A 12538-nucleotide genomic window follows, 5' to 3' on the forward strand; every position below is an offset into this window, starting at 1 on the left:
CCAGCGACCTTCGATTGTCGGTCGACTACGTTCACGGTGGTCGGCCCTCCGAAAACGCGAAAGAAACAAAAGGTCGCATGCTAATTGACAAGTCTAATTAAGAAGCTTTCGAAACCATTGAAACTCGCGGTGAAGTTGTCGATCCCGTGGCTCAATGAATTCGCCAACGGATGCGTCGCGACGAATCAATATTGTAACGCGTTGAAGAAGAATGTACAGGGTGTATCAAAATAGCAGGCCTTAACCCTTAACACTCCAGATGTTTTTGTAATTTATCAGCGACTGCAACTAATTTTTATGGTATCCCTAGCGAAAATTACAATGTGTGGAAAATCGAATAATTTTGGGGTAGTTTCTTTGACTCGTTAAAATATTTGATATTATAACTGCAATATTGGAGCCTACGGAGTTCAAAGGGTTAATTCCAGGAATGTCCATATATATCGAAACCATGCTTGTTGCATCGTTTTGATTTTTAGACTTCTTGTTTCGTTAGATCGCACCTTGTTTCAGTGTCGGCGCTTTCTGTTCGAAGAAACGCACTTAATTACTCTCAATAAGGTACCAATTAGATTTCATACGTATTATTGTTTTCAATGTGTTCGTATACCCTACTAGACAGAATGCATACATCAATATAAACTCTTCTTACGCTAACGTAACGAATCCTCTTCACTTATGCCCAATTGTTACGAAACAACTTAGCGGATAGACAATTAGCAAGCACCGCGTTTAAGAAGCTTGTATCCAGAGCCTGCACGATTTTGCGCGAAGATCAGAGGTCAGAAATGTTCCGTGGAAACTCGACAGAAACCGAACGTATCCTTTTCATTTACAATAGAAACTTTTGAAACAATTCCTTTGTTTTGTCAGGCAGAAAGGAACATTGCATTTTTCACACTGAATTCGTGAGCGTCCTCCACTATTCTAATTTACAACGTTGTTCGCGACCTTTATGTATCGGCCAGTGTCCAAGATTGTCAAATCAGACGTCACCTACAGGTATTACCCAGACCTCTGAATTTTATGGTGGCAATTGCCATCGCCATGGCCGAAAGGGTTAAGGAGCCTGTATCCAGAGCCCGCACAATGTTGCTCGTTTATCAGAGGTCAGAAATGTTCCGTGTAAATCCGGCGAAAAGCGAACGTATCCTTTTTAATAAAGGAACGCGAGGCGAAGAGCTCGAGCCGAGCGACAGGGGCGAGTAGTTGCGAAGATTTATGCAGAAGATCCAGGCCCATCCGACGAAGCAATTTGCCAGGGGAGGGAAACCGGGATAAAAATAGGTTTTATTCTCATGGACATGTGCGCGGGGAGCCGGTGTGTTGACCGCTCGATGAGTATCATTCATCGTGCGAGCCGAGTGAAATTGCATTTCTCCGGGGCGTCGGCCTGACGAGACACTTTCCACCGTAAATTTTCATCTAATACGCTGCTTTATATTACTGCCGGCTCTCCTCTCTCGCTACCCCCCGCGACGCCTTATATCCTTTAAACGTCAAAAGTAATTCCCTTCGCTCGTCGTAACTGTAATCTGTGGCCCTCCAGTTCCGGTTTATTGCTACTGACGAATAGCGGCACGTCTCGCGCTTTATCCTCGTCGCTGGAATATTTAAAGATCGATTTTCCTTTTACCTATGGTGAAAGGAAGATATGGTTATACGTTGCAATTGCGAATTGAAGAAACCGAAAACAGTCGTTTCGACGGATACGACGGTTTCAATGTGATCGAGGTCGTCGTTTCTTTGTTGTTTCGTTTGTTCTTTAGTTCGTAGTTATTAGGTATGGTTTTCGTATGGTACGTCGGCGAGAGAGAAGTGGAATAGCTTTCGACTTCGAGCTTTCGCAACATCGAAGGCTTCAAATTAATTTAGCAATTCGTATAATGGGAGATAATAGATGCGAGGTTTCCTTTCATTTGGAAGATTTCGATACGTATTTTTGATGGACAGTTTTCAAAGATGAGTGAATGAATAAAGAGATATAATAGACACGAGGTTTCCTTTCATTTTGATATTTAAGATTTCGATACGTAAGTATCTTTGATGGACAGTTTTCAAAGATTGAATGAATGATTAATTTGTCATGGAGAATATTGCGTATCTCTGTCGTTGGTTTCGGGGAATCAGACTTCATTAGAAAATATATGTTTCTTATGAAACACTTTCGAGTGCATAGGATTAATGTAAAAGCAAGTTGACATTGAAATGAAACTTTCTTTGTCCTTGTTTATTACGCGTTGAAATGACTTCGGCGAATTGCGTCGTCTTCTGGAAACGCAGATTGATCGTCGATCGAGGTACTACAATTATTTTTCCATTGCAAACACTATTACTACGAGGATCCCTGATTCCCGAGCGATCGAAGAACCGAACGCTCCGCTCGGAGCGCTCCATCGGAGGATCTAAAATGGCGGCGGCCGACGCAATGGCGAAGTCGCGTGCTTCTTTCGTTTACAGAGCGATGCCAGATATCGAAGGGACAAATAGAATCATTACTCGTTAACGAGCACCTTCTCCCGGCAAACAACTCGGCTACGAGTGGCGCACGACTGCGCTTATTTACGACCTATGCATACGAGATTACCGAGCAGTCGTATTCGTCCGACGGCGTCCCGCGCAGTCCGCAATCGGAGACGTCGAAACGACGACCGCGGTCCCGGGAATAACGGTGAAACCGTCGGAACGACTGTTTTCGGTTTCTTTAGTTCGTAATTATTCATACTGATATTTTCAACGATTAAAGTAACACTTGAGAAATCGAAGATATCGATGTCTTCGTAGTGTTCGTTGCGAAACGATTTTAAACATAGCTTCAGTCGAATATTGGAAACTTATAACTTCCAGCGTCGACACTAGGAACCATTGGAATTAATTTCCTTCGCGACATATTCGAAGACAGATTTCCGCGAGACGTGAAATACTTGGAATCTCGAACTACGTTGCGCGAAACGATTTTAAACATACCTTCAATCGAATATTGGAAACTTTTATAACTTCCAGCGTCGACACTACGAATCAACGATTATAACTTCAGAATCTTCATTCCGCGAACATTGGAATCAACTTCCTTCCCAACATATTCCAAAACAGATTCCGCGAGACGTTCAATACATCGAATATCGAAATACCTCTCCGGACTTTCAAGAGGAATTCCAAGTAAATCCAATTACTCGGTAGCTCCAGTGTCTCCTATTTCTCGATCAATCTTCGAGCGCCGTTCAATGATTCATCATCGGCCGGTTAAACCATCGTCCGGCGACAGATAGAAGACCGATCGGGATCGCACGCTCGTTTATCCTTTCATCGCGGCGACCGCGACGGATAACGCCGTTTATTTCCACCGTCGCGTTGCTCGGAGACGGTCAACCCGCTCGTTCGGCTGCCGCGTCACGATTTTCCTCGATCGACCTGTTCCCGAGGGTGCGAGCTGCTAACAGGTGACCAGGTAACCCGGAAACCGCCGTTTTTCCCCGAGCGAAACGCCTCTGTCCGTTCGATTCCAGCGAATTTCGCGTCCCATTGTAACGCTCGCCGCTCGCGCTCGACTCGTCGTTCTCATTGGGAACCTCGGACACGCGTGATCGCGTCCGATTTCCATTCCCGAGCTACATTCAATCAACCCGCAACGGAAACAGCCCGGGAAAATTCAATACCATCCTTTTATCGGCGCGTATCGCCGCACCAGCGTTTTACAATGACTTAAATTTTCCCGGGAATGGTGTCCAATTTCTCGCCGATGAAATTTGATTTTTAGAACCTTCGAGCCCGTGCCGAATTTCCCGGCTGTTGGAGCGTCGAGTGTCACCTTCGGCGCTTAAATGTCGCTTGTTTTGTCGAATGCGAATAGGAAGGATCGTTGATTATTTGCTGGCGGAACACCTGCGTTTCGCTATTAGCAATTTCATTGACTGGCCGATGGGGTGGTTCGATACTGAAACACTCATTAACCCTTTGCACACTCAGTCGCCATTTTATTTGATACAGCAAAACTATGAAGTTAAATATTTAGTACTTTAAATTAAACTTCGCATTGTTATGTGAAATATTTAAGTAAAGTATCTCTGTTGCTTAATTCGCCCGTGAATTATCGTTGGATTAGGTTCGAACAACGTCGTCTGTATCTCGTCGGAAAATCTTGAATATTTCCAGTGAAGAACTTTCGGGTGGAAAGGGTTAAAGGCGCGAAACGGTTGGAGAACGGTTGCGAGACACGGAGCGGCCGCTATCGATTTGAAACATTAGTTTCGCGGGGCCGGAGAGGGTGTTTCCGGGATGGCCGATCGCGAAGGGCCCGATGGAAGCCGTTTCTCTCGCGAATTCATTTACCCGGTCTCGATTTATCGTTCCGCCGGCGGTCGTCCATTTGCCAGCGGCGGCGCGCGGAATTTTCTCGCTGAGCCGCGCGTATCATAACACGGGTCGTTCGTTTGCCGAAATGATTAACTCCGCAAACTGCAGGAGCGGAACGGTTTGATGGAATTATGCGCGCAGAGGAATAATTGACCGTCCCGGCGCAGTCGGGAACGCTCTAGTCGGAGTTCGCCGGTTCGACTTGTAAACGATGTACCTTCCCGCGCGTTATCGATTTTTAACACTTTGCACTCGAAAGATTTCCACTGGAAATATTCAACATTCTCCGAGGAGACACGGACGACATTGAAACTAATTTAACGGTAATTCGCAGATAGATTGACCCTTTGAACTCTGTAGGCTTCAATACTGCGCCAGTTGTAATATTGAATCATTGACCTAGTGTTAACCCTTTGCGGACGAACGTCGACGTTTCGACGAGATGAAGCGTCCATATTTGGAAATCTAAGTCGCAAACAAATGATTTAATTAATGGAATCGCAAGAGATTAGCACGTAGTTTCCTATCTTTCTATTGTTCAACTAATCGTTACATTATTTAGCTTCATCTGTCGAGGCTTTCGTATATTCCAGAGAATCTTCGTCAAAGGGTTAACCGTTCAACCAGTTAACTGCATTTAACGAGTATACGCTGCATTATTTTATTGCGCGCATAATGAGAGATTTTTCAAACTGAATTCCACAGTTAACCGTTTAAAGCTGTCTCTACAAAAGTTCCCATTCTTGTCTTACCGAAGGTCCCCAGAGGATCGCAACCAGCTTCTCGCGTCGTCGAAGAATGAACCGTTCGATCGAGAGGATGGGAGAGTTCCAGAAAGACTACAACCAGATCACCAGGAATAAGGTCGTCTACCCAAAACCGGAAGTGGACGCGGACCAGAAATCCCTGGACGTGGACACCGTGTACGCGGAGATGTCCGCGAGGACGAAGCGCCGCGAGATCGGTTGCCGCGGCCCGTACTCGTCGCTGTATTCCGCGATTTATCCCGTCGTTTGCATAACGAGGGTGTTCGGCTTGACGCCGTACGATTTCACGGGCGACCGGATGACCACGTCCCGCATCTTCCTCATCTTCTCGTTCGCCTTCCTGCTGCTTTACTCTTACATCATGTACATAGTGTTCCTCAGGTTTATCAGCGTGACGCGGGACAAGCCCATTTTGAACGTCGTCGAGACGACTAAGGTGTGTGTGCGCGCGATAGTGTCTGTGGGATAGTGTGTATAGTGTGTGTGTGTGTGTGTGTGTGTGCTCGCGCCACTCTGCCTACTCTCATTTTCCAGGCTGCGGAGCTTTATGCAAATCTCCGATCCCCCCAGACGCTCCTTTAGCTACAGAAACAATCCTGAAGAATGGATTCCGCGCGGAGCACTTTGTCTGGCTATAAAATAACCCTTTGCACTTGGAGGCTCGGGTCGCTTAGCAGGGACGTGGATTCGTTTGGACAGTGACTGGGGACGCGTCGAATGGAACGGCGTGATTGGGATCTAACACTAGAACTACCGAGCATTTAACCACATTTCCATTCGCACTCGAGAATATTTTTCTCGAGAAATATTCATTATTTTCTAACGAAATGTCGATGATGTTTTCTACGACTAACGTAAAGAAATACTTTGCATAAACTAAGTGACGAAACTATTTCATTTCGATGTTTCTGAAATTCGAATTACTAAAGTTCGAATCGTTGGAATGTGAATTACTGAAATTCAAATTACTGAAGTTTGAATCGTTGGAATGTGAATTGCTGAAATTCGAATTATTGGAAATTCAATGATCGAAGTATGAATTATTGAAGTCTCGGTCACTGAAATTTCAGTCGTTGGAATGTGAATTACTGAAAGTCGAATTATCGAAGCTTGAATTACCGAAGTTCGAATCGTTGGAATGTGAATTACTGAAATTCAAATTACTAAAGTTTGAATCCTTGAAATGTGCATTACTGAAATTCGAATTATCGAAGTTTGAATTACTGAAGTTCGAATCGTTGTAATCTGAATTGCTGAAACTCGAATTATTGGGATTTCAACGATCGAAGTTCGAATTATTGAAGTTTCAGTCACTGAATTTCCAGTCGTTGGAATGAGAATTACTAAAATTCAAATTACTAAACTTTGAATCGTTGTAACGTGAATTGCAGAAATTCAAATCACCAAAGCTCGAATGACTAAAATCGAAATGATTAGAACCCGAACATAGACATTCTTCCTATCCAAACGAAACCTGTAACAAAACTCGAACTCGCTCGTTACAACACATCTCTCCGCCGTTTCCATTATTCACGCCGCTCCCAGCAGCACTCTAGTGCCAAGGTTTAAGCGTAAAGTCAGCCTCGTCCCCGCAGAATTTCGCATTCATTTTAATCGCGAGCAGCTTATTTATCGCGCCATAATGCACGCCGTTTTCCACTGGCGCCTATTACATGCACAGGTGACCTTGCCCTTTGCCACACTGGTACCAGCCGCCGTTTCCCGCAGGTGATCGTCAATTACCTGGTAGCCATGTACGAACTGGTGTCGACGATACTCGCGAGGAACGCGCTGGTCAGCTTCTGGAACGCTCTTCAGGATTACGACGAGAAACTGCGGCTGCTCGGCTATCCCCGCAACGAGTCGTCCATCGAGATAGGCGTCTGGATACTTCTGATCAGCCAGGCCGCCATTTGGACCCTGGTGAACCAGAGCGGCATGTACGCGTTCATGGAGACCTGGATGTTCAATGTCAGCTACATGCTCCTGTACGTCGGCTCCGCGGTCTCCGTGTTCAAGTTCTTCGGGCTCGTCGTGTTCCTCGGCCAACGATTCTCCCAGCTGAACCGGATGGCCAAGGACAACCTGCCGGCGCGCGTTGGATACAGGAGCACCACCCTGAGCAGAAAGGTTCGAAGATGTAGTAAGGCAATTTATTAGAAATTTAACCCTTTGCACTCGATAGGCGACTCCCAGTCGCTAGATGATTCGATAGAGTGATTATAAAATTTGATATTTAATAGTATCGCCCGTATGCTGCATTGATACGTGAAGTATTGAAAACGTAGCTTGAGTTCCTTAATACGAAGTGGGATTTCAATGATGGAAGTTTGAATTATTGAAGTTTTAGTTCCTGAAACTTCAGTCGTTGGAATGTCAGTTAGTGACGTTTGAATCGTTGGAATGCGAATTGCTGGAATTCGAATTGTTGGGATTTCAATGATTGAGGTTGGAATTATTGAGGTTTCAGTCACTGAAATTTCAGTCGTTGGAATGTATATCACTGACATTCGAATTATTGAAGTTTGAATCGTTGGAATGTGAATTGCTGGAATTCGAACTGTTGGGATTTCAGTGATTGACGTTTAAATTATTGAAGTTTCAGTTACTGAAATTTTAGTCGTTGGAATGTGAATTATTGATGTTTGAATTACTGAAGTTCGAATTACTGAAGTTTGAATCGTTGGAATGTGAATTACTGATGTTTGAATCGTTGGAATTCGAATTGTTGGGATTTCAATGATCGAAGTTTGAATTATTGAAATTCGAATTATTGAAGTTTGAATCGTTGGAATGTGAATTGCTGTAATTAGAACCATCAGAGCTTGAATTACCGAAACCGGAATGATTAGAGCTTGAAATTCCCATAAAAATTGTAACAACAGATTATCTTCAATTCCTTCAGACATCCATTATAGTGCTCAAATGAAACTATTTTCAAAATCACTTCGCAGATTCAATGCTTCGAAAATATCGATAATTGCTAAACGAAAAAATCAAAACCAGTCATTCTGATTAGCACGGTAGTTCTATCGTTAACCTCGGAATCATTCGACGTTTTCCGTTCGTAACAGACGATCCAGGAGCTGCACGACGAGCTGATGACGATAGGCGACGCGCTCTGCTCGATCTACTCGTGGTCGCTGCTGTTCTGGCTGGGCAACCTGTGCGTGCACATCGTCAGCAACCTGTACTTCATCTTCGACTGGATCATCTTCAGCAACTGGTCGTCGATGGCCTGACCCCTGATATTCAACATGAGCATGTGGCTGATCGGATTCGCCGGGCAGCTGCTGGCGATCCACGTCGCCTGCGATTACGCGGCCACCGAGGTACGGCTAATTGCTTTCGCCCCCCCCCCCACCGGCGGCGCCTTTGTGCCTCCGTCGCCTCCTAAATGCAGGCAAATCGAGCCCTCAAAGGGTTTCACCAGTGAACCCGTGGCCTCCGTTTCAGGCGAACTCCATGGGCGCGATCTTCATCGAATGGGACGCCAGGAGGAGCATCAGATTCCCGCAAGACGTCAGTAACAGTGCGGAACTGTGGGTTTTCTCGCTAATCACCTTCATTACGCTGCGGGCCTACATGCGAGTTTCAATTGTTACGAATAGAATTACGATAGAACGCTGGACGAGCGTTTTCGTAATTCTAAAGCAGCACTTTCGATATTTTCTATGTCTTTGCGTACTGTCTACTCTGCAACTTTGAACGATAGAGATTTATCAGTGTTCGCAGATTCTAACAACGTAACGAGGAGCACGTAACTATTAACCCTTTGCACTCGGATGTTTTAATTATATTACTACTATATTGCTATTATCATCATTAACCCCTCGCCACACGATTGAATTTCGCAGATGCATTCGTTACTATTTATCGCGAATAACACGCTACTAAAAGAAAACACTCCATGCTCCAGATCTAGGTTTAACCCTTTGCACTCGGATGTTTTCCATTGGAAATATTCAATACTTCCCAATTAGATATAGTCAGGATTCCCAAAATGAATTTATCAAGAAATCACACAAATTAAGGAACAAAGCTGTTTCCTTTGAATATTTCACGTATAAATGGTAAATACAAAAGTTTCTAATTTCACTGTATCAAATCGTCTCACCCCTGGAAGTCGCCTCTCGAGCGCAAAGGGTTATACACCCCCATTCGCTGTCTCTCTCACCCTCGCACCCCTCTCGCATCTTTCGTCCATAGTCAAAATTCACGCAGTCGCGTACACGCTTCTCACGGCCCAGTCGCTCGGTTCCAGACGCTCTTCCTCGCATTCTTTCAGCCACTCGAGATTTTCCAAACGCAGTCACGCTATTTACCAAACATCACGTACGTCACGCACAACGAACCATTCATCCCACGGTAGCAAGCGCGTGGCGCGTCGACGGCAAAACAAATCTAACGAGAACAATCGCCAGGAGGATCGTGGGAGTTCAAAGGACTCCGGGACGCGCCGCAATTACGGAAAATCCGCAGTCTAACCGTTACATTTCCGCGGCGATACGGCCGGAGGGTTTCCCGATGGAATTAATCTCTGTTCGTTGCAGGACACGGTCCGTACCTCGCTGCGTTTCCTGATCAGACGCCTGCAGTTCTCCGCCGGCGGCCTCTTCGACGTGAACCTGCTGCTTTTACGCTCGGTAAACGAATCTCGCGTCTCCCTCCGCGGCGTGGGTGTCCTCAATCGCGGATAATGGAGCCGTCTCCGCTTCCTTTTGTCGCCCGCGCCGGGGAGGATCTCCCGCGGAGATCCTCGCGACCGAGACTCCGTCCCGCAAAGTTGCCGGATCAATTTGAATACCGTGATCAGACTTCTTCGAGGCTTCCGGGTACGAGACGTGTCCATTAGCGGTGATTTGCCGACGTTCCGCCGTCGTTATGCGGATTCGCGAATGCTAGGAAGATCCTCGACAGCTTTGCGGACGAGTTTTACACGGAGACTGGACATGGAAATCTGGTTTTGAATGGAACACCATATGTGTTGTATATATCTAGAAATGGAAAGCTCTGATGGCCCTTTGACCCTTTGCACTCGAGAGACTCTCAGTCACCACTTGATTTGATTTGCAAAATTACGAAGTGTTATATATAATATTAACACATTGCGTACCGGTAACGAGAAATCTCTTTATATAGACACTAAGCTATGCAAGCTAATTACCACAGCATTGAAGGAATATTAAATTTAATTCGAATTGATTATCTATTTAAAATATATTACATAACAAGTTTTTCTATGTACTATATAAGTTGACCTCAGTGAAAATTGCCATCACAATTCAGTTTTCTGAAAATTAGTCGGTACGCAATGTGTTAGTATGATGCATCGATACGTGGAATTTTGAAATAAAATAACTTTCCTTCTTAATTTATATGTTTTCTCGTTAATTAGTTTCAAAGAACATCGTCTGTGTCTCGTCGCAGAATATTGAATATTTCTAATAAACTTTCGAGTGCAAAGGGTTAACAATGTTTCGAGAAACTGATCGTTCTAACTGTATCTTCTAGAATTCTGTTGGAATAATTTCTTTTAGTTTAAAGAATCTTTTGTTCTACAGTTCTTTGATCTTGGTTTCAATTGATCAAAGGTTCTTATTTGCGAGAACCTTTCCTTATTCTGCTTCGATAGCGAATACTCTCGAACGACGCGTGTGGGAGAAACGCGTAAACTCGATCGCTTCTACCTTCGAGTACAGTGTTTTCTAATTTTTCCAGATCGCCGGAGTATTGTCGACGTATCTGATTATCCTGCTGCAGTTCCCGGTCGGTTAAAAGCGACGGCCAAGGAAGGCGGAAGAAGCGTGCCAGAGTATTAACCCTTTGCACTCTGATTTCAAATGTGTTAATAGTTCATTTCTATAGAGACACGTTCAAGAACCTAAAATTTCGCTTTAAAAAATGAAAATCACAAGCATACATGGATTCACTTTTAATTTGTTCTGTCAATTTCCATATTCGAACGGAAAGAATTTTACAATTTGAGATTAACCCAAACCCATTCAAATGAAATTTCCACCTGAAGTAGAATGGACAATTTTGTATTTCTTACAAATTGTCGATAGTAAAATACTACAAGCTTAGCAACGAAAGTAAATCCGCCAAGGGGTTAATGTCTCTAGCAAAGTGAACGGAGTGCAGAGGGTTAAACGGAATCGATTCGTTCCACAGATCGCGCGGACGCGTTCCGGGCGGCCATCTTGTCGCTGCACGCGCGCCGAACGTGTTATCCCCTTGAAACCGCTTTCGCCTCTCGACGAGCAGTGCGTTCGGGCTGTTCGCGTGCCGGTGGATCCGCGGCGATTGCATTTCCACGGGAATTGCGTTCGGTTGCTCGGAAGGGCCCTCTTTCGAATCGCAGACTGAAGAGACAGGCATTTTCCGCGACGCGGGCCTCGAACTCGACAAAGACTGCGAGACGCGTGGCTCAGTTGTGCCTGGCAATTTAAAACCACTTTGGGAACCGAATAGAAACGAACGCATCGATTTCGAAGGAACACACTAGACCTATAGAAACCTGAATACTAAACTTGCATCATTCGCTCGAGTATGGGCACGCGTTTTTCCTCTGTAAATTTTAGATTCGACGGGTTTAACACTAGAACTACCGAGCAATACGATTAATATGCAATTCAAAAAATTGTAACAGATTATTTTCAGTTTCTTCAGGCAGTCGTAGTACTGAAATGAAACTATTTTCAAAATCATTTCGAAGATATCAATAATTGCCAAACAAAAATCGAAACCAGTCATTTTAACTGGTAGTTCCAGTGTTAAATCTAGTGTTAAGAACCTCGACAGCTTCCACTGTTATTCGTCCGCGAGAGGAACGCGAGATTTAATTAAAGCTTGAGCTCCTCGCGAACAATGACGTCTAGAAGTTTAGGAGTCTCTCCCGCCGTTGCCGCGTCATTTAGGCAACGATAGCGGAATTTATCTAGCGCGCGTTACAGCGAGACTCGAGCGACCGCGCAATGTTCCGGAAATCGCAGACGAACCGGAAGAATTATGCGCGAGGATTCCCGCCGCGAAGGAAACTCGATTGATCGTGCTCGCAGTCACGCGTTTCCTCTACTTCAGTCTCCGCGGAAATTCGTTCCGGGATAACGAGCTCGGATCATTCTCTATTCTCGAGGACCGCTCGAAGCGTTTTACAACTCGGCCCTATCGCAGCGGTTTTACAAGGAACTTTCGCTGGCGAACAGCTACACCGCGGAATCTCGAGACAAATGGCGCGCAAGGCCGGAATTCCGCGGGCGTGGCTGGGGAAATAAAAAAATCATTGACAGTGGACAGCCGTCAACCGCGGCGCGTTGCAGCAATTTTCTGGGCCATCAGCCTGGAAAATTGCAACCCTCGCTTGCTCCGTCGGTCTTATTTTTCATGCAGATAAAGGGAATCCGCACGCGAATCGT

The 12538-nt window shown here is 45.1% G+C and overlaps 1 protein-coding gene across 1 annotated transcript; it reads left to right on the forward strand.

The window, feature by feature from the left end:
* Window positions 1-5341: 5341 nt before the first annotated feature.
* On the forward strand, window positions 5342-11220 carry LOC116434342 (gustatory receptor for sugar taste 43a). Its single transcript, XM_076372308.1, is given in 6 exon segments — window positions 5342-5556; window positions 6849-7250; window positions 8195-8452; window positions 8577-8642; window positions 9674-9766; window positions 10842-11220. Coding segments are annotated over 6 exon segments (1014 nt in total). The 5' UTR covers window positions 5342-5418; the 3' UTR covers window positions 10899-11220.
* Window positions 11221-12538: the final 1318 nt, after the last annotated feature.

This window comes from Nomia melanderi, chromosome 11 (assembly GCF_051020985.1).
Source record: "Nomia melanderi isolate GNS246 chromosome 11, iyNomMela1, whole genome shotgun sequence".
Classification (NCBI taxonomy): Eukaryota; Metazoa; Arthropoda; class Insecta; order Hymenoptera; family Halictidae; genus Nomia; species Nomia melanderi.